General features: G+C 51.6%; 5 protein-coding genes and 1 non-coding gene across 6 annotated transcripts; 2 read left to right on the top strand and 4 right to left on the bottom strand.

Moving 5' to 3' along the window:
- Positions 1–1,719: 1,719 nt before the first annotated feature.
- On the bottom strand, positions 1,720–4,390 carry BGZ61DRAFT_493498 (CP2 transcription factor-domain-containing protein; the record flags this gene model as incomplete). The annotated part of the gene is made up of 3 exons (XM_046250660.1): positions 1,720–3,928; positions 4,093–4,248; positions 4,377–4,390. The coding sequence occupies 3 exons, from the start codon at positions 4,388–4,390 to the stop codon at positions 1,720–1,722; spliced, it is 2,379 nt and encodes a 792-aa protein (XP_046105670.1).
- Positions 4,391–6,814: 2,424 nt separating this feature from the next.
- BGZ61DRAFT_227001 (uncharacterized protein) lies at positions 6,815–7,754 on the top strand. The gene has a single exon (XM_046238176.1). It carries the CDS (start codon positions 6,918–6,920, stop codon positions 7,617–7,619), a length of 702 nt encoding a protein of 233 aa, XP_046105671.1. The 5' UTR covers positions 6,815–6,917; the 3' UTR covers positions 7,620–7,754.
- A 5,848-nt stretch (positions 7,755–13,602) lies between these two features.
- On the bottom strand, positions 13,603–14,662 carry BGZ61DRAFT_477382 (uncharacterized protein; the record flags this gene model as incomplete). Its single annotated transcript, XM_046248886.1, has 2 exons — positions 13,603–14,024; positions 14,215–14,662. 2 exons carry the CDS (start codon positions 14,660–14,662, stop codon positions 13,603–13,605), a joined length of 870 nt encoding a protein of 289 aa, XP_046105672.1.
- Positions 14,663–16,925: 2,263 nt separating this feature from the next.
- On the bottom strand, positions 16,926–17,007 carry BGZ61DRAFT_t110. The gene has a single exon. It is a non-coding gene; the product is annotated as a tRNA-Gly (tRNA).
- A 928-nt stretch (positions 17,008–17,935) lies between these two features.
- On the top strand, positions 17,936–19,004 carry BGZ61DRAFT_450478 (uncharacterized protein). The gene is made up of 3 exons (XM_046245742.1): positions 17,936–18,045; positions 18,106–18,410; positions 18,470–19,004. Exons 1-3 carry the CDS (start codon positions 18,003–18,005, stop codon positions 18,842–18,844), a joined length of 723 nt encoding a protein of 240 aa, XP_046105673.1. The 5' UTR covers positions 17,936–18,002; the 3' UTR covers positions 18,845–19,004.
- BGZ61DRAFT_517357 (uncharacterized protein) lies at positions 18,982–19,776 on the bottom strand (the record flags this gene model as incomplete). Its single annotated transcript, XM_046252330.1, has 3 exons — positions 19,490–19,776; positions 19,357–19,437; positions 18,982–19,289 (listed from the first exon to the last, which is right to left on the bottom strand). The coding sequence occupies exons 2-3, from the start codon at positions 19,406–19,408 to the stop codon at positions 18,982–18,984; spliced, it is 360 nt and encodes a 119-aa protein (XP_046105674.1). The 5' UTR covers positions 19,409–19,437; positions 19,490–19,776.
- Positions 19,777–20,396: the final 620 nt, after the last annotated feature.

Here is a 20,396-nt window from a genome sequence, read left to right on the forward strand (position 1 = left end):
CTATCCATGTCTAACCCGAGGGCGACACGATCGGCAGCATGCGAGACTCGATGTATGCCAATGCCGTCAACTCCGTGCCGAGAAGCAGCGTTCCGAAGTGATGAACAACCGTGTTAGTCGCCTCAGCCACACGCAACCCTACCGGTTGCAAACGGACAACCTTGTATGCCGGACGGGATCTCACAAGACCCGTGTGTCGAACCTAATTCAAAGACGAGACTCGGAAGCGAAGCGATCGACACAGGTTTCTGCCTTGTCGGGCAAATAATAAAGACCACAATCGTGTCAGCTGGGACATCAGAACTCGGCACGACGGAAACCAACGCGCCCAGCCAATCCCAGGGGGCTTCTAACACAACCCACCCGGCATGTATCCGACAATACTTCGCCACAGACCTAACCCCCACCGCGATCCCATCCCTAAATGCTGTACCGAGTAACTTAAGTAGCCATTGAACATCTCCGGAAGTAACCGGTCGATACCTAGAGTCTGCGTGCCAAGCTCGACGCGCAAGCCACCTCGCCACACTTGTCCGGCATTGTTTGTGGCTTGTTCTCAGTGCCGTGTGGCGATATCTCTACGATAGGCTCACGATCGACGGGGCTATCCTCCTCTGCTTTCACTACCACAACATTGCCGATATGAGATACATTGAGAATATTAACTCTGACGTGGCAAGTCAGTTGGTCGAGCCGTGGATGCACACCCTACCTACCCCTTACGATATGCATGATGCGGACATCAAACTATCATCGTTTGGAGTCGCCATTGTTCTCTTGGGACGTAGTAGTGTATTGTAGAGTGATTAATTAACACAGGGTCAAAAGATCGTCCATAGCGCCATGACGAATGAGATTAGTCTCCCCTAGTTGGAGGCCTGCCAGTTAGCCAGCCTTGTATGTGGAAATGAGTTGCTTCACCACAGCTAGAGCAAAATCCATCAGGGGCATTCACTGAGACACCTTGACGAGTTGAAACGCTTTGATATTTCGCAGGACATTTCGTGCACTAATAGGTGCATTTCATGCCTGCTCACATTAATTCATAAGCCCCGATTGTCGTGTGCCTCGGGGCTGGTATCATGGTAAACTAGTACAAAAAAGAAGAGTTTCGTCCTTCATAAACGTGTAGAAGATATGATGCGCAGAAACTCGAACAGGAAAAGGGAAATAAAAGTATGTGAAGAAATCCCCAACATAGGTCTTTCACCCATCGCTCAAAGGGTATCCAAATCCTTTCATCATTGCTCCCGTTAAAAATCCTTCCTGTAAATACCCAACTTGCTCAAGTACGGCTCAAGGTCAACCAGGACGCTTATGGCCGCACCCGCAAGGTAGGATCCACAGGAGCGCCATTCTTTGTGCAGAAACGCCTCCCATCATCTCGAGGTAAACCAAGTGAGTGGGGGGAAAAACCAACGCATCGTTTCCTTGGGTATTGAAGCGAAGCAGCAAAAGAGCTGAAAAGAAACCAACTCAAACCCTCGCCCCAACAAGCGCTCACAGAGAGCTGTGGTATATTTTGAAGAACAGAGTCGTCAAACGCCTCAAAGCAAACAATCCATCTCGTGTATGTGTGTGATCGTGAGCCCAACCTGGCGACAGGCTGGGGGAGCCAACATAACATGTACATGTCCCAGTCTAGACCTCAGTATTCATCTGCCGCAAGCCAGTCATATCGCCAGGGCAAAAAGTGTAAAAAAAACAAAGAAAAAAGGATTAGAAGACGAGGCGCAGGACAAGCCCAATTGTCTCGTCAGATAATTCTGTGTCAGGAGATCCGTCAGAGTCGACCGCCATGTCCCACTCGCTCTTCGCCCCTGGAGATTGCTCAACTTCTCTAACCTGCAAGGTCATGTCCTGGCCCTCCTTTAGTTCTCGAATAACATCATCGTCCATTTCAACCTCCAACCCGTTTTGGGTTGCGTGAATAGTTCGTGTTATTCGAGATGGGTTAAATCCCCACTTGGCTGCAATACGATCGTTCAACTCCTTCAGAGTTCGCTGTCTCAAGTAGATTGCCCGATAGTACTCTTGCTGTTCAGCGTCTGTCTGAGTGTGGCGAAGGACATAGAAGCAAGCGACAGGCTTGGGGCCGCGCTCCACCGGGGGTCGATATGAAGGATCGACGCCAAGAGCCTCGATCCACCCGCTGAGGTTCCCATCTTCGTCTGTCTTGTTGACTTTCGTCGGTGGATCTGAGCCTTTGCGAGATGTGTCACCCCCGGCGACGGAGTCAAAGTTCTTCCACTGACCACCGGGACCAACTGCGGAGGTTTGTGATGCTAGGGAGAGGGAGCTAGGCGAGGGAGAAATCATAGAGCCTGCCATGGAGCTGCGTCCACTTCTGGCCTGCCAGTTCGGGCCATCACGACTTTCAGTCTTGGTAAGGGGCGAAGCGTCTCCAGGAAGTGACACGGGATGTAGATCAGGATCGTCGAGCTCTTCACCCCTAAGATACAGGACGCTGACAGGTCGGGTGCTGGTGAACATGTCCTGGAGGGTCTGAAGTTTGAAGTGCAAATCTTCTTCCATCGACACCCGTCCCCCACCAGCAGAGCTAGCAGAGGACATGGACCATGTACGTTTGTGCTTTATGACCTTTCCGGGTCGATGTACATCTCCGACCTTCGAGACGCCGCTTGAGCGTTTCCGTTTGCCAAAGTCTTTCAACCCGCTCTCGGCTTGTGCAATCTGCTGCTTGAGCTTATCGATGGATTTCTTGACATGAGCGACATCGTTGGAGAGCTTTCGTTCAGCTCCGTGATCCCGGAAGAGCTTTACCTTGCAGAAGCAGATCTCGGGGTTGGCATCGGCGGCGGATGACAAGGAGTCAGGGGAGATTGGGCTAGTTTTGGCGCAGAGTCTGACGGGGATGCCCTTGACACCCTTGGAATGGCTGAAGTCGGTGGAGAGGAAGTTGAACCGAACTGCAATGTTCACCTCGGAGGCCCCGTTAGTCCCTGGTGTCCAGGTGACCGAGAAGCCATCAAACGAGGAGGATTCAAGCTCCATGCGAGTTCTTTTGTCATCTCCCTCGACTGGTTGCCCCGCTTCGACATACTCGACGGCCTGGAGCTTCCCCCCTCTTTGATGCGCCTCGTTGGTTCCTCTGCCCTCCTTCCAGAGACCCCAACAGACGCCGGGCCGTTGTCTCTGTTGGTCATCCTCAAATGAAACTCGCACAAACGTGCGGTACCTGGTGCCAGGAACAATGGGTAGGGTCGCGTTAGTGTCAGTAACGGACAAGGAGTACGCCTGTCCTTTGTTGAGATAGGTGATGGGGATCTCATCAGCTTGCTTGATCATCGCAGTTGGCGCGTTGAGAGTCGAATGGAATCGGAACTTCTCTGCCGAAGCAGGAAGTGGATGAGAAGCCTGGATACCGGGAAATGGACGTGACTGGAGTCCAATCATGTGAGTTGGGTTCTGGAAGGTATCCATGGGCGACATTCGCTCTTCAGGGGGCTCCGAGTTGATCTGGGGGCCGTCCTGATCCATGGTTTCGTACCCGGTGTCTTGGTGAACAAAGCTCGAGGGCGCAAAGGTTGGTTGAGGCGGGGGCGCTTGGATAAAGGGGTTGAACTGGTGGAAGTGCTGAGAGTGCATCGCTTGGAACCCGGTTATGTCCATGACTCCGGTGCCTGGTCCAGCGTGCATTCCGTCTCCAGAAGTTGGCATCGATAGCGGAGTCCCAAGGCCCATCCCCAAGTTCATCGTGGGGGTATGGAGGTCGCCAGCCTGATGGTGGAACAGGGTGTTTGTACCGCCTGGAGTTGGCGTGTAATACCCGGGAGGCGCATTGGCGAAGTTGGCAAAGGAGAGCGAGTTAGGGTCTAAAAGGGATGGTGTAAACCTCCAAGGCTCATTCGTAGCCCGAGGGGTCGGGTCTTGGTCGCGGAAGGCATCTTGGGGGATGCCTTGGGTCCTATGTGAGAGTTATCAAGTCAGCGAATGTGTCCAGCTAGAAAACATGGTGCGATGACGGGCTGCGGATAGTGGCATCAGGTGTGACACCCGCGCCTCGGGAAGTAGGCACCCCAAGAGCCATCACAGCTGCCAAGTTGGTGACGGGACATAGAATAGACATACCTCTCAGGTTGTGGCGGCGCATGAACGATGTGATTCTCGGCTGCCACGGTTTGTGATATTGCGGGGGCAGTGGCCGCGGTGCTGACAACTGCGACCTGAGGGAACTGCTGTCGGAAGTCGGCCAGCAGGTCGTCCCCAGGCTTCTGTGAGCTTGTCCTATATCAAGGGAAAGCATGTCAGTACAGAGTAAAAGAGGGGAAGAAACACCCAGAGTAGTCGCCAGGGACGGCATAACAAGATGGGCTTCCAGTCGCAAATTACTGTAAGAGATGCGGCTTGCTTACCTTTGGCGGAACATGTCGAGGTGGGAGGGCAAACTGGACCGCCCCAAGGTAACAACACTTCCTGGTGTTTCTCAAGCGCGGCGGGGTGGAAGAGAGAATACCTCTCGGCGAGGATGTCACGCGGTTTTGTGATGTTGCGATGGTCAGGTATGTGCGCACTTCGCTCAAACGGCGGGTGATTAGTTTGCGCCGGAGTTCATGGATTGCGCCAGAGAGCGGACCAAATTAGGGCGTGTGTGGAGGGCTGCGGCGCGTCGCAGACGAGGGGTGAGGGACGAATGACTAGAGGGAGCGCTATACGCGGGACGTTGTCGATCTGACGAGACGATGTAAAGGTCGTGTATGGCAGAGTCAGGGAAAACGAGTGAGTAGGGAGAGTCCGGGATTTTGAGGGTCAGAGAGAGTAAAATAATAAATAAGAAAAGGTGAGGTTAGGTGAGGCTAGGGACGTGTCGTAGAAAAAGCCGAAGGTGGTGTAGTAGTACAGACGAAGTAGTAAGGTCTGGTCGGGATGGGTATATGAGAAGAGTGGTGGGGATCTTTCGTCAGTCTGGAGCAGACTGAGTGAATGGAGCAGACTGCAATGTAGAGGGGTGGCCCAAGCCTGGGGGGTGTGGAGGCTGTGCCGTGGATCGAGTTCTTGCAGGTGGGTGGGAGAGGGAGAGTGGGAGCAAGTGAGAGTCGTGAGAATATCGTGTCAAGGATGTGCGTGTTGGTGTGAGTGGTGTGGGCTCTGAGTGGATGTGCGGGCTCGTCCGTGTTGTTGTTGCAGTATCTTGCACCACCAAAGCGGCTCTCTCCCGCCAGATGGCTTGCCTAATAGATGCACCGATGACCTGGCTCAGATCGACCAAGAGTGCGGGCAACTTGGACCGTTGGCGACGATGAATTTGCGAGTGTCTCGGTCGATGGGACGGGGTCGGTATTGGGATGGAACGGGTGACGGGTGAGCTCCAGGGAACAGTGGTGTGTTGTGCAGTAGGCCCGCGCCGTCAACCAGCAGGCAGTGGAAGACTTGAGGAGCGTTCCGTCGGTGGTAGAGAAGAGTTGATGACTGGCGAAACTTTGAAGGGGGTGTGTCAATAAGAATGCGATAATCGCTCGGCGTAGTGTTATGCGTAGCGATCGTTTGGGGATGCCATCGGGTCTAATACCCACGGACGAGATGGCTTCGTCTGGTATGGTTTTGGCTTGTCTGGTGTCTGGGCGTCCCGAGGTTATAATTGCGAGTTATTATAGGCGAAGTAGGTGGCATTCGTCAACCGGGGATAGCGGAGCCATGATACTTGGAGTATCATCTGCAATCTGCTACGCTGCCGTCGTTGACACGACCAAAACCAGCCTTGTAATCAGTAATCAATCGACTCTTGGATGGACTGTTCGCAATAGCACTGGAATACCAACAGGCTCCGGGGAGCTGGAGCCTGGGAGGGGGTGGACGTGACTGACATGGGTTGTCCGGCCGGGGGTCCCTGGGCTTCTTCGGTCTCTCTGAGATCCTTGTCATTTCAGAAAGTGGAGAGAGACAGACAGAGGCTCGTGGATATCAAAAATTGTTAGTGAGGGACAAGGGATCACCGGTCCTTCGCCTCCGGTGGCTACGATGACGCCCCCCTCCGCTGCACCTTCCCCGCCTGATGCCCACGAAGGTACCGGGAGCTTGACCCGCGAGGGAAGGAAGAGCGGATGCTACTCCATTCCTCGATGCTCTAGCGAGCGGATGCCAACACACCACAGACACCACAGTGACCACACCAAACCCCCAAGCGACTTGCACAATGACGGCGCCTCCCATACAGCATACCACACAGGGCTATTGCCGCCATTTCCACAGCGCTGTGGCGCGTTGTGGGCGCTGAGTTTTAGTGAAGGACTGAAGGCGCAGCGGCCAACGGAACTTCCACACCCCGGACCGCTGACATGGACTTTCAGACCCGGTCATTTCCATTGCTTCCCCAGCATCGTCTCCGTCCCCACCTGGCACCCAAAGCCTCTACCGTCACATATGCTAAGACCCCCCCAGCTCCAGGTCTTACAGCGGTCACCCTTACGCAGGAACGCCATCTGTCCACCCAAAGTAGCGGGAGGTGGGCGCCCAGCCCGTGCGATTTACTACATGGGCGCTGGATCGGATCTTTCCCGTGCCATCGGCTCTCCAGCCCAACCGCGCTTCTGCCGTCATCGGGCGTCCACCATGAGGCGTCGTTGCGCCTGTGCATCTGCGTCGTTGCGCCTAGACGCTGCTGTCTCGGGCGGGTTGAGCATGCCGCCGGCTGTTGTTCTTACCGGTAGGATGGATCCAGAAACTCAACAAAATAAGACAGAGCCCCTTTGAGAAAGATCTCGAATCCACCAATGGCCATGTTACTCACAACGTCCTCTGGCAACGGCACGACACTTGTTCTCCCGCTTTCCACTCGTTGCGAGACTCTCCCGCCGCACACTGGCTTCGACATTCCCTCACGCCTATTGGCCCGTCAACTGTACTCTATGAAACCCCAGGACTCGACGGCCTGATGGGATGGAACGCCCGCCGGTCCCATGCATCCACGGGGCGACAAGGACCTTTCTCCTCAAGCCTTCCCCTTTGGGACCAGCCACCTGACCAGGGCCGATGTTCCCTTCACCGTGACTCTCTCATGGCGAGACTTTAGCCGTCAGTGGCCTTGTCCCGTTGTCGGTAGATGGGATGTTTCGATAACCCTTGGGAGCTCACAAGATTTGAACACTCAATCTACTCATACCATCCCAGGCCGGCTCGAGGCCGGAAACCCTATGGAGTACAGTACAACCTTGGAGGGGCTCGCGGGAGGATCCTCAGGTCCGATTTCATCCCCGGGTGGCTGTGCAGATTCGTCCCTTGACAGCGCCTACGGTCTACGCGCCGGGCCCAGCACGATGTCGCACATACCCAGACCCAGGACCACCCAACTCACCCGCCCTTATCGCCAAGTGGAAGCCGCCAGAATCGCACCATTTCTCGCACCGCTTGGCCTCATCCAGCTTGGCCCGGCTCCGGTTGGAGACTCGCGGCGAGAACCACAGCAAGCACCTGCTACGTACCAGAACCCCAAGCGCCCCACGTCTGCTCAACGCCACACTATCCACCATCACCTACCAACCCCCAGCATCGTGCCTCTGTGCCAAGTCTATGATCTTCACAATCTACGCCTGACAGAGCATGGCCATGTGGTGCTTCGCATGTGCATGCCCTGCCCGGGGGCAACCGGGGGCACTATGTAAACTTACGTACGTGTCCCTCCAGACCGCCCTCTGTCAAAAGCTCAGGCACAAGTGAGCAACGGCGCTTCCACCATGCTTCTCTAGTGGTCGATAGAATTCGGATGTGGCTTAGTGGGCCCTCTTTTCCCAAGACCCAAACGCTCAGGATGCGATTGAGTACATCTCGGATCTAATTTGGACGGGGAACATGGGCCTTCCTCCTTTGCACGCCCAGCTCAATGCGCCCGTTGCCGATCCCTTCCTGATCGACGTTTCTTACTTATTTTTATCATGCGAATAACTTCGATTCAAAATCCCAGCCCATGTGTGGCTAATTACGCCGTTGCGTGGCTTGTTTGCCTCTGTACCGTGATCAATCCTTGCATCAGGCATCTCCCTATTTCGGTCAGGTCGAATGCTTCTGCTTCGCTCGCCACCGGTGGCCAAATTTCGGTACCTGTAAGTGTGCCCATACCTCCTAGCGGTAGACTTTCCCGGGCGATCGATCCCTATTTGGGACCTGAGCCGTTGGTTTGCGGTTTGACGGAGATGCACCAACCACAACGAGGATTCACTTAACCTAGCAACAACTCAGTCAACTCATACGTAGTATGTACTGACTGCTTGACATCATATTAACTCTGGGCTCAATAGGAGCACAAAAAGCCACTCGTACAGTGCTGAGTGCAGGCGGTTTTGCCACGATGCGCGTCATATCACAATGCCACTCGGAGGCTTCATTAACACGGCGGAGGAGTCCCAGCCCGGATGAGGAGGTCAACTCTTGAAATTAGAGAAATATTTTCCCTGCACCCAGAACTATGCGAAGTGCACGCACCTAAGAATGGCCTGTGGCTAATTACAGGCCGTTTCTCGTCTCCGATATTCATTGCGCGTGAACGCGAACTGATGGCTTAATGACATGAGCTACGCGGGAATTGGTCTCCTCCCAGCACTAACCTTGTCAGGTCCCGCCTGCGGTCCTCTCGGAGCGAAACCTAACCCCAGTCAGATCCCGGCTCATAAAAGAACAATACGCCTACCGCGAGTGGGACCAAGTTGAGCGTAGTACGAAGAGCTTGTTGACAGCCAGTGCCACATCGAGGCTTGTGCGTGAGCCATCGGCCCCCGTCGAGAGAGCAGATGTGAACGAAAATACCATCTTTCACTTCTGGTCGCCGGGCTCACTACGTAGTAGGATGCAGGGTGATGGGTCCTCTTACCCGAGTAATGGATCCCTCACCGGAAGGCTTTACAACGATGTGCTTGCGCGGCACAGCTGCATTGATCCGATCACCTCACTGGTCTTCTTCAGATGGGCGCTACGAGATGGGGCACCTACGTCATTTCGAGATTTCAAGATGACAGGTTCGTGAGGGCTAACACCCCACGACAAAGAAAATTTGGAGAGCCCAGTCCGGCCGTTGACACTCCCCCACATCGGCTGGCGAAGGGATTAGAGACAAAAGGGTGCAGACGGCCATCTTCCTGGATCCAATCATATGCTGTGTGTCTGGGAGTTACTGTGGCTGGTGTCCTCGGGTTTGCTTCTGAAATGCTAATCTGGCATTGAACAGATGGGGTTGCGCCTCCACGGCTTCCGTTCCAATTGAAATCTCTTATGCCGTCCAAAGGTAGGATTGGTGTTGTCATGGTTGACAGACACAACCGAGACGGTGACCAGGCATCCTGCGTTTCGCCCATGTCTACAGACGGAACAAGGGCAAGTGTGTGGCTTGAAGCGAAGACTTCAATGTCGATCAAAGCCTCAAATGTAGTCTCTTTCGCTGAAGCCCCACAGATGACAGGTGGCTCGTGATGACCCGCAGTGCTGGGTGACGACCTGACCATGCCACAACGAGGTAATGATGAGGGTGCTTGGACTGGACTGTTGAATTGCCGAGGAAATGGCGGACGAATGCTACTACGTGATACTACGTGCTACTACGTAGTACAAGCCCCCGACGACATTCTGCTCGCTTCCGTCCACGGGAAGTAAGTCGCGCTACGGGGCTCATGCATGCACGCGAAGGCCACCCCAGTGACCCCATCGCCATCCATCGCAGTCTTATTGTATTGCATGGGTGGGTCCACGATGCCGTCAGAGGAGCGGAGAGACCAGCCACACACGGAATTCATGACGTCACTGTTGCTGTCCGCCTCTTCCCACGTCAATTTACCCATGAGGCTGAAACTTCCGGGGAACTCATCCTGCACCCCCAGTTGACACGCTTTTGGAGTACGACACAGATACGGCACAGAGAACGGGCATGGTCGACACCTTCCCCGGCCATGGAGAGACGCATCAGGACTAGAGCTGTCGACGTGGCATGCTACGGCTACAGCACACGGCAGCTTGAAACAGAGATGGTTCTCAGCCAGGAGCACCAAATGGACGATTGAGTCCCCAACAGTGGCGCCGTTCTGAAACAACAGCTCGTCATCCCGTTGCCGATCACTGTGCTCACCGCGCCTCGTGGTTGATGGTGTCGCGAGACCCAAGCCTCAGAGGCATTCACGTCATCCGAGGATGTGCCAGCGAAAAGCAAACTCCCCTACCTAGCCAGATATGAAGACACATGCTCGCCAAGATGGGGGGAACCCATCATGAGACCACCGACAACTGCAAGTCCTTTTGCTATTTCCGTCCATCCGAGAATTTATTGGCTGTTTGTGTTCACCCTGTGGTGGAACTTGGCAAACCGTGCAATCAACCTTCTTTTCTTCTTCCTCCTGACAGCCTTATGAATATCATTAAGCTCCAGCTAAAGAACACGAGCTTTTTGTCCCAATATGCATCTCTTCTGGGAGAATTAGGGGATTATCTCCTCGTATCAACAGATGACCCTTGTTAGCTGTCAGGAACACGGCAGTTAAGCGTCAGCCCAGCTCCATGGGATTATCTTATCTGGTCACTATTTCTGCATGTCAGGGTTGCCGGTGTAACCCTCCGGGGCTCCGGGATTGGGCTTTACCACCAACTACAACCTGCGGGAAAGGTATTTTGGGTCAGCAATGAATCGTAACGAGTTATGCCATTCCGAGGGCAGATCTTCGGTGCCAATTGAAATTGTCAAACAGATGTTGGCAACATTACTCGCGCGTCAGCTTGAATATGACCCTTCGCATTGCACAGGCAATCATGTACCCTGTACTACCAACGAACTTTCTGGAAAGATGTATAGTATCCCAGACGCAGAGGCTGTTGTGCAACGCCAGTGAGCTATTTGCATTTTTCTCGAGTGCATTGGCCTCTCGAGGACGCCTCTGTGCCCAGAGTCTGTACTCCGTCTGGCATGTTGAGTGTTTAGGTATCCATGTGCTGCAGTATTTCGGGGTCGACTTACACCGAGCCACCGATTACACTAGAACGAATGAAATTACTTTTCGCCACTGCAGCCTCTTTTACCGTAGCCTGGAAAATATTTTTTATTTCGCCTCGAGAATGTAGATTTGCCCAACGTGGTACTTGGGTCCTCCCTGGTCGTTTGCTCCCAATGTATCACACTATCATGGGCACCACTATCGTGTCAAAAACTGCCGCCCTCGTTGTCTGCACCACCTCCCTGTAGCATCTCGTATCGAGAAGCAGATCTTATGGTGTTGAGGCTGTGCTCGATGCACATTTTAGGGGTCTTTCAAGGGTCTTCCAGAACATCAAGGGTGCGCAGGTAGGCGTCGCCGGGGTTCAGCCCAACTCGGCACTTCTGGCGATGATCACTACATCATCGAACATATTCAGGCTGTAGGGATGTGTCTGCGTGCGTCCCCCTCGCCCCCAATTCCCAGTACCAAGGGCACGTCGCATGACGTGATGAGGGTGAAGTCCGCAGCGCGGCCAATCCCTCCACCCACGCTATCGGGTTCCTGATAAGTTTCTGGGTCCCAGGGGCGATCTTTGCTTTTTGAAGGTTGATTCCGCCCCTGCGGTGATGGCACGTCGACGGCAGGGCTTAGGGATCATGGGGGATATTTTTGGAAATGCCATCATCAGATGGGAACCACCAACGGTGCTCAACGGTGCTGTGGGGACGGAAAAGGTGAGTCGCCTCTGGTGGCCGCGATGGTTGCATTGATAGACGTAAGCTTTCGACGGCGGTTGTGAGGAATGCGACCTCGACGATGGTAAGCGACTGTTGGTAAGTCTTGCCTGTCAATATCAGATTCAGTTTGAACTATTGATTTGAACTATTGGCGGCGTGCAGACAGATTGGGAACGTTGCCCGTAATTAGAATATGGCGGCTAGGGTATCGTAGATCTTATTGATTAAAAGTTTGATTGAGATAAGGAGCCGTAGTGGGAGGTCCGTACAGCGCGTAAGGAGCAAACGTGTGCATTTGTGACAGTCGCTAGAGCCCAAGTGCCTTGGATTCTTGGTAGGTGAGAATAAGGAAATAATGAAGAAATGAATGTTCATAATCTCCTTATGTTTAGGGATTATGCGTTCGTTGTGCTGACTGCTAGACTGCAGACGGAAATTACCAACCGAATATTCCGACCTTGATTGTATCTGGCTTTTGTTGGTGTTGCATCCCTCGTGCAAATGTCTCAACTTAAAGGGCATGAGCTGTCAAGAATGACTTGGGCAGTTCACCAGTGTTCTCGGATCAGCCTGTACTCAATTTGAATGGCGATCGATAGACTTCAATGGTAAGAATAGATATATCTTGTGCAATTGCTGGCTGTAAGCTCTCGTAACTAGACTCAAGTCCACTGAATGGACAGACTTCAAAGCCGAATTCATTCGAGGCTTCTAGCCATGAAGGCGTTAGCACACGACGGGAGGCAGTCAAGAGCCTAAGCATGAGAATTTCGTGTAGTCTAGACACGATACGCTCATGTTGGAAAGGTCCACTTTTGGTCGACGAAGTTGAGCACGAGGGCTTCGCGCAAACTGGGTCTAGACGAAATTTTTGTTGTCCCCACACATCGACCACAACTCACTACAAATTATGGAGGAAAGTGAAGAGTTGGACGAAATTGGATAGTAAAAATGAATCCCTTTAGACTGAGCATCGGTAAACTAAGGCCCAGTGATGGCTCGCCTTGGCTGAGATGTCAACGCAAGGACTCTGCTCGTTGGAATGAGCCCGGCAAAAAGATAGCACTTGCGGCTTATGTGGATCGAACACATGACCTTCAGATCTTCAGTCTGACGCTCTCTGTCAGTGAAGGTTAGTTTTTGAATCTCGAATGGGGAATAATGTGGTAACATACCCCAGCTGAGCTAAACCCGCATTGTTGAATATCATGGGAGCTTCATGTGGACTATGTCCTGGAATTCTGACTGCTGCCAATACGAAGGGACTTTAATGCAGTGTAAAGGTTAAAGAATAGGCTGAAATACCATTTATCTAGTTGTGAAGGTTGAATAAAGTTGATAGTGCAAATGTCCAAGTGCGCTGTGGTGTCGTTGGTTCTCTCGTACTGCACTTCCCTCCATGGCGTCGGCGTAGATTAATTATGACACACAAATTTTCGTCGTCCGCGATTCCAGAACGGACCAGACATCATCTTATTTGAAGCGGATCAGGATACCAGCTTCAATTCTATGTTGCCATTCGAGCAGGCATCGGAATCGCTACTCCATCCCGCCCATGTGCTTCATCGCCAACTTCCACGAGCCGCCCACGACGTTGTCCCTGCACCAGGTTGACACAAGTTACTCTTCATCAAATTGTACCGACGTGGAGCCACCGTGGTCGACACGGCCACGCAATGACGCCCGAAAGAAAGTTGGCTATATGATCATGCCTTACAGAGACTTGACAATTGTAATTTTTCTCAGCATCGAGAATAGTCCCGTGGACTGCAATAACTGACTTCTGATACCTATATTGCCTTTTCTGATATATGTACGTTGGGTAGTATAAAACCAGACTGAATAATTACCTTCCTTATTAAATTGGATAAAATAAATAAAATAAATAAGAAAAACAAGGTAAATAATTCTTATTATAAGTCAACACTAAAAATAAGTCTCTGATCTTGAATGTTTATTTCCTAAACTCCTTCATTAGGATTGTCGTTGGTCTTTTTGCCTTCCTTTATAACAGTCGCTGTCTGGATTGACTCAACGGGGTTCTGGAGATTCTTGTCGGCGACAGGCTCAACAGCTGGCTCAGTGACATGTTTAGCAGCTGACTCGGTGACATAATTGGCAGCTAGGTCGGTGATGGTCTCAACAGCTGGTTCGGTGATGGGCTCAACAGCTGGTTCGGTGACAAGATCCAGAGCTAATTTGCCGAAACGGTCAGCAGCTGAGCCGGTGTCAGACTTGGGAGCCGGGTTATGGACGGATGATGGATGATAGGCGTTTGTGTGGCCAGGCTTGGTGTAAGAACTTGCGATTGGGTACGATCCTGGACTGCCGGTTGGGACATAAGTGAACTTCTTTGTTGAATTAGATGATGCATAGGGAAACCCTTTCAGAGTTGTAGTATCACGCTTTTGCGGCATAAGAGAGGATAGGTTGGTATGTCGCAATCCCAGTCGGCAAAAGGGAATGATCACTCCACTTGCTGGTAGCGTTATCGTGGTCCATATCTCCGTCTGACATGGTACTAAAGAGGGAATCCGGTCGATGTGTTGTCTGCAGTTCGGAGGTTTGCTCACCCCAGGCCTGACGATCATCAAAGGTGAATCTTCCCTCCAGCAGCTGGAACTCTGTTTCATGACTCGCTGCGCTGGCGGCATCACCAACAATGTCTGACGGAAGTGCTGCCAGATGGCCACCAAAAGTTGCCATGTCTGCAGTCGCAAGAGAATCGTTACCAATGATGCGCTGGTTCTTCTTCTTCTTCTTCTTCTTCCTCTTTGGCTTATCCGGCTGCGCAGGAGTTATCGGGACCGGCACATTATCATCATCTGATAGTGATGGTACATGGCGCTTTGGTGGAGCGCCAGGGTAGGCCAAGCCTTTGACGGGCTTTCCAAACTGCCGATCGAACTCATGCAATGCGTCAGACAGCCTGGGGTCTGTCCAGCCATAGATTGCAGCAAGAATCCACCACCTTTCCCAACTCAGCTCAGACTTGATGACGAGATTTCCTTTTCCAAACATCCTTCGGTAAAACTTGTGTGTTACCGGCGATGACCTCGCCTGCTTGCTGAGCTGAGCTGCATTCTCGTTGGTTAAGAAATTCGTTATGCAGGAAGCAACAGTCTTAGTGTCGCAACCCCTCTATGGCAAAAGGGAATGATCACTCCTCTTGAAGGTAGCGTTATTGTGGTCCATATCTCCGTCTGACATGTGGTGTTGTTGTGGGAAAGGAAAGTTTCTCTGGCATGTCAGAATGAGAGGAGCTTTTATAGGTAGCCAACCACAAGAAAATTCTTCACTGACTGCAAAGGAATGATGGCGGGGTTGTGTGCCATCTGGCTGCCAGGTGCCAGTGTCGAGGTGTTTTGTTAATGGGTGGAGGAGATGGGGTTGTATGAATCAATGCAGATAGTTGAGTGCGCGGTGCCTCTGAGTTATTTATTTAAGACTCTTAAGATGTGTACTACTGCCCACTAAAAAAAGGAGAACGACAGAATTTCTTTAGAGATGAGCTGCTTTATTAACACACTACTGCAAATAACTCAACCCCACACAACAGAACGGAACAGAACTCTACTCTTTCAACAACGACACCACCACTTTCTTCAAGACCTTTCAAGCACTACAACAAAACTAAACTCTTCGCCGTCGCCGCCGTGTCATCGACTCCGATGATCAGGAGACCGCCGACTCCTGACTCTAGTGGCAATTAGAGTACTATTGAAGTATGATGTTGCCCTCTATTCAGGTCTGCCCAACTGCTGTTTACATGGAACTCTTTCCCAACTTGTGGCCTGTTTGGAGTAAAATAAAAACATAAGAATAAAGTAAAATAACAAATACAAATAAAAGTTTAGAAATAAAATAACCATATAATAAGTCACCTAATTGGTTATTTATAGCCTCTTAGGATTGTCGAATTGCCGTGGCCTGCCGCCGCCAACTGCTTCCGCACATGAGCATTTGTCAAGTAACCTTGCATCTTGGCTCTCCGCTCCCTAGTAAAGACCTAGTTCAAGGAATAAGGGAAGTCACGGCCTTCCACGCCGCAGCCTCGACATTTAGCAAGGGTTGCGTCTTTTCCGCAAGCCGGGAAAAGAATTCATTGAAGTGTCACTTCAGTGAACTTTTTGTGAATAAGCCAAGAGATTAAACCTTTTATCTGGGCTATGGCCAAAGAGCGGTGCCGCGCCTAGGGTCTCTCCAATTTCAGTGCCCACCAGGAACTCATCGAGAATAGCCATGGAGAAACTAAATCAAATAGTGGTCAGTCCCACGGCGCGTCATTTGCCCTGATGACTTAAGTATCGGTTCAAGAGAGAGAAGCTGTGATATAAAGGTCGAATGATGAGAGAGTGTATGTCACGACCGGTGCGATTAGTGGGTCATGAATCAATCTGTCTTGAGGACTGGCACCAATCTTGTTGCCAAAGGGCTAAATAGTACCCGATGGTGCTAGTTAATATTTCCAAGGATTGCGATGCGAGCATGTACTTCTCTTTCTCTTACGTCGACGCCGATATCACACAGTTCAAGCCGCCAGCCGTCCATCAAGTGGGGATGCATCCTCACAACCACATCAGCGTAATTGGTTTAGTGGTAAAATTCTCCGTTGCCATTCGGTTAGAGCCAAGGAGTCTCCAACCGCGGGCGGGGATTGGGTCTTGTCCAACGAAGACGCCAGTGACTGGATGAACTTTTGGATCACCAGATACCTTTCAACGCCCCCTCCGAGCAGGAGAAGGGAAGATGAGGTGATCCTCAGCAATAACGCGCTGGGTACTATTAAAGATTCCATGATACATACTCTAATTGCCGCCAGCGTCACCTTCGGCGGTCTCCCAACGATCGGAGTCGATGGTGAGACAACCGCTTGGATGGCATCCCAGCACATGACCAAATCTTACCATTCAGCCAATGGAAATTTTAATAAATATATTGTTATACGCAGCGATGTTCACAGATCCAACAACCAACAAGTCTCTCCTATGCCTGGTAGACTATGTCGCTATGATCAACGCACATCTTGTTGACTGTTGGTGCAGTTCAAGTTGTTCATTTATTAGCACATGCGCTATCCTGACGGAAGGGATAAAAGAAAGAAAGAGAAAAAACAAGGTTTATTCAGATAGAAACGGAGAAATTTACCACCCAACTATTATCGCTGTTTGGTTGGTGGACGGGCATAACGCTGAGTCGCTTCATGGCTGGTACAGAGACACTCCCAGCCAGGAGAAAAGACATAAAAGAAAAGCCGCCCAGAGTTGGACGGCTTTAATGAGAATGCGTAATCTGGAAATCGAATCCAGGGCTCCCCGACGCTGCACGAATGGCAACGGAGAATTTTACCACTAAACCAATTACGCTGATGGAAGTTTGCGCGAGTTATTCGCATTCAGATGGGGTCGCGGCGGCGTGATATTATGTGTGGAGACGGTGGTGAGAGAAATTACCCGATTAGGGTTCCGAACGGTGGGGCCGTGCGGCGCGCCGCAGATTGGTACCGCTGGAGTGCTTACTTACAGCACCGTTCGTCACTCCAGAGCCTTGCCTCAATGGTTTTCACAAGTTGACATAAAATGTGCTAAAATTACCAAGACTGTGGAGAGTTGGGATTTTGTCTTAGACCCCTACGTGATACTATGGGAGAGTGATTGAATTGCGTAATGGCAAAACATGAGATTATTTGACGGGACAGCGTACACTCACCCATGTTTGCGTTTGCGGTATCGCTTGTGTTGACCTACAAACCAGCAGTGTCTAGCGTGTCATTACCCAATTTACCAAGCGAGAAGGTTTTGTTTTATCCTTGTTTGTGTATATTTTTTTCAGGTGGAGAAACTTACATCATGCTGTTGATGTCAGCATTAGCAGTGACGTGGATGTTGATTGCTTGAAATACGAGGCAAGGCATGAGGATGGTGGTACGCATCGAGAGGGCGCCGACTACCAGAAGAGAATTGTCCGAAATAAATGCAACGTGGAGCAGCCAGGGATCATGTTCCATCCGCATTCGACCCATCAATCAGTCGATATTCACGGTGAGAGCGCTTGTTGTCGTTGCTCCCTGATGTTGCAGGGCATAATTGTCCTCGCCACTAAGCAATCATCATCACCACTTCACAGTATAAATCAGCTTGACTAACGTTACAATAACTACTGCAGCGGTTCATCTCTACGTGTTCAATTGAATTATTCTTTTAAAGTCGAATAGTTATTTTTGCTTTTCCGGCTCGGATCTATCGGGCAATGCTGGCGTCGCTATCAGACCTTTAATCTTGTCGGGAACGCCAGGCAATTTAATTCGTACTAAGACGTCACGCGTTCTCCAACCATCCTACACATTCCACGTCCACCAACAATGGCGACACAGGCACCAATCGAGGTGCGCCTGCACCGAAAAGGTTCGCTGATCGATGCAGAATTCTTAGGGAAGAGCTATAGCAGCTAACATCAGCCCGCAGGCGCAGAATGGACCAACGCCTTCCAAAAGACCACCAATATTATGGTCCCAGCCTTCTATAATGACCCCCTTTTCGCGTGGATCTTCCTGGAATCCAATGATGAGGAGCGTCACAAAAAGCTCTGGGCCATGATCCGCTCCGTCGTCCGCTCGTCCTTTGAATGCGGCGGCTTCGTCCTCGATGCCCGCGACTGGGGCTCCGTCATGGCCGTGTCAGAGCCGGGGCAAAAGTACGACGGTCTCGGCACCATTTGGCGGTCTGACGGTATCTCAGCGACTCTTTCTGGGGGGATTAAACCTACAATTGTTCGTCTTCCCTTTACTGCCGTATGATTGCCAAAGGAATATGGCTCATATCGTAACAGCGCCTACTATTCAGCTACCTAGGAGCCGTGGACAAGGTCAAGGCAACCGTCCTCCCGGGCCCAAAGCTTCGTGACTGCTTCTACGTCCTTATCACCGCGACTGACCCTTCGCACCGCAAGCAAGGACTCCTAGCAGCCATGGTGGAGAGGCTCCTGGATGAAGCACGGAAGGTCAACAAGCCGATCTGGCTCGAGGCGACAACCAAGTACTCAGCGCAACAGTTTACGCGTTTTGGGTTCGAGACGGTTGATGAGATCACCTTAGGCAAGGGTAAGGTCAATGCAAAGGGTACGAAGCAGAGTGGCGGTGAAGGTGTCACTGTCACTGCTATGATTTGGTGGCCGGAGAAGCCAGTCCAGCAGGAGACAAAATAGAAGCAAACGCGTAGACGGGATACATCAATTTGTGATGCCAACAAAAAAGGAACTAGGTTGACGATGATTTAATATGGTTCAAAATTTGGTACTGCCCACCTTGAATACTCTCCGTACATAACGCAGAGACTTACTACCTAAAATATATATCTATAATCACCATCATCCTGAATTGCCACCCCATCTCGATCCGCCTTGCCATTCTGCCTCTTAAACCACCAGTACATCAACACAACAAGCACAATCAGCAAGAACTGCGTCACCACGCCGCACCACCCGCCGGTCCGGTACGTCGGGTATTCGGTCCGCATAAAGGTGCACGACGCGTAAACACCTCCGATGGCTGCGAAGAGCATCTGCACTCCACTGGCGATGGACCGTCGCAAGGCCCCACGTATATTGTTGGACTGGAAGGCGATGATGGTCGGCAGGTTTGTGTTACAGCCTGAGACGCCAAGGAAGATAATTATTTGCGTTATTAATTGGTATTGTATATTACCAGACGAGCTTACCAAAGTATCGCGCAGCATTGTTCTTGTGATACGCCGTCAAGAGCAGCACCATCCAGGTTGATCATGTACCAAAAAGCCATTCTAATCGCGAGTCAGCTTCTCTCATCCCTTCAGGAGGCCACACGCATCATACCGCTGCTGAACCTCGTACCGCTGATACCAAATACTCAGCAAATACATGCAACACGCAAAAGCCCAGCCTCAAACACGCCGATCAGCATCCTACACACGACGATCACACGCCAGTCATTTTCCCAGCCCATGCCGAGCATCACGGCGCCCCAGCTGAGCACAAGGCTGTTGAGGAGCAACTTGGGACCGGCCCAGCACAGGGACAGCGTCGTGGGCACCTCGAAGCTCGAAGAGGAAATAGGTTATGAAAATTTCCACCTCTTCGACATGGCGACGCTCCCACTTGCTATAGGCCGCGTCCACCTCGTGCACTGAAGGGCCCTTCTCTCGATCGCCTGCCATGGCTCAAGTTTTCGTATCTTCTTCCGACACTTTGGGGTCAAAGGAGCGCTGAATTGTGGCCATTATATGTTTTCCCTCTCTTATCCATCCAATGGCGGGGCACGCATCTCTAATAGATCTCTGTGGTCCGGACAAGCTCACCAAAGACGCCTCCAGTTCCTGAGACAAGCAGTTTCCACCATTGCTGGCCAGCCCTTGTGAAGCACGCTTGACATACACTCCAACTGATTGGATTCGCGATAACTTGCATGAGCAGTCCCGGAGTGATGTGACAGAGTGGAGCGGATCCTCCTTCTACAGGGCATCTTCGCGGTATCACAGATAAACCCCAGACTTCCCCAGCTTTACACCGGATAACGTTATCAGCATGGCCGGCTTTGGTTGGCTCTCCAGGACAGGCCTGCCTCGATTTGATACCACCACGATACTGTCATCCCTGATGATTCATCGTGCCCCACGCTGTAGGGCAGAAGTAGTTCTCGACACCTCTCGGCGGCTAAGCAGATCGGGGCCGTGTGGGGCCGTAAATCGGCGACGGTTCTCGGGATTCCTCTCTGCCACTCAGT

Source organism: Ilyonectria robusta (assembly GCF_021365365.1).
Source record: "Ilyonectria robusta strain PMI_751 chromosome Unknown BGZ61scaffold_8, whole genome shotgun sequence".
Lineage (NCBI taxonomy): Eukaryota > Fungi > Ascomycota > Sordariomycetes > Hypocreales > Nectriaceae > Ilyonectria > Ilyonectria robusta.

Excerpts from the sequence above, each read along its gene's own strand:
- BGZ61DRAFT_227001 (XM_046238176.1), top strand. The coding sequence starts at position 6,918 with ATGCATCCACGGGGCGACAAGGACCTTTCTCCTCAAGCCTTCCCCTTT.
- BGZ61DRAFT_450478 (XM_046245742.1), top strand. The coding sequence starts at position 18,003 with ATGGCGACACAGGCACCAATCGAGGTGCGCCTGCACCGAAAAG. Across the intron at positions 18,046-18,105 it reads GGTGCGCCTGCACCGAAAAG|GCGCAGAATGGACCAACGCC; the intron begins GTTCGCTGATCG and ends ATCAGCCCGCAG. Across the intron at positions 18,411-18,469 it reads GGGGGATTAAACCTACAATT|CGCCTACTATTCAGCTACCT; the intron begins GTTCGTCTTCCC and ends ATATCGTAACAG.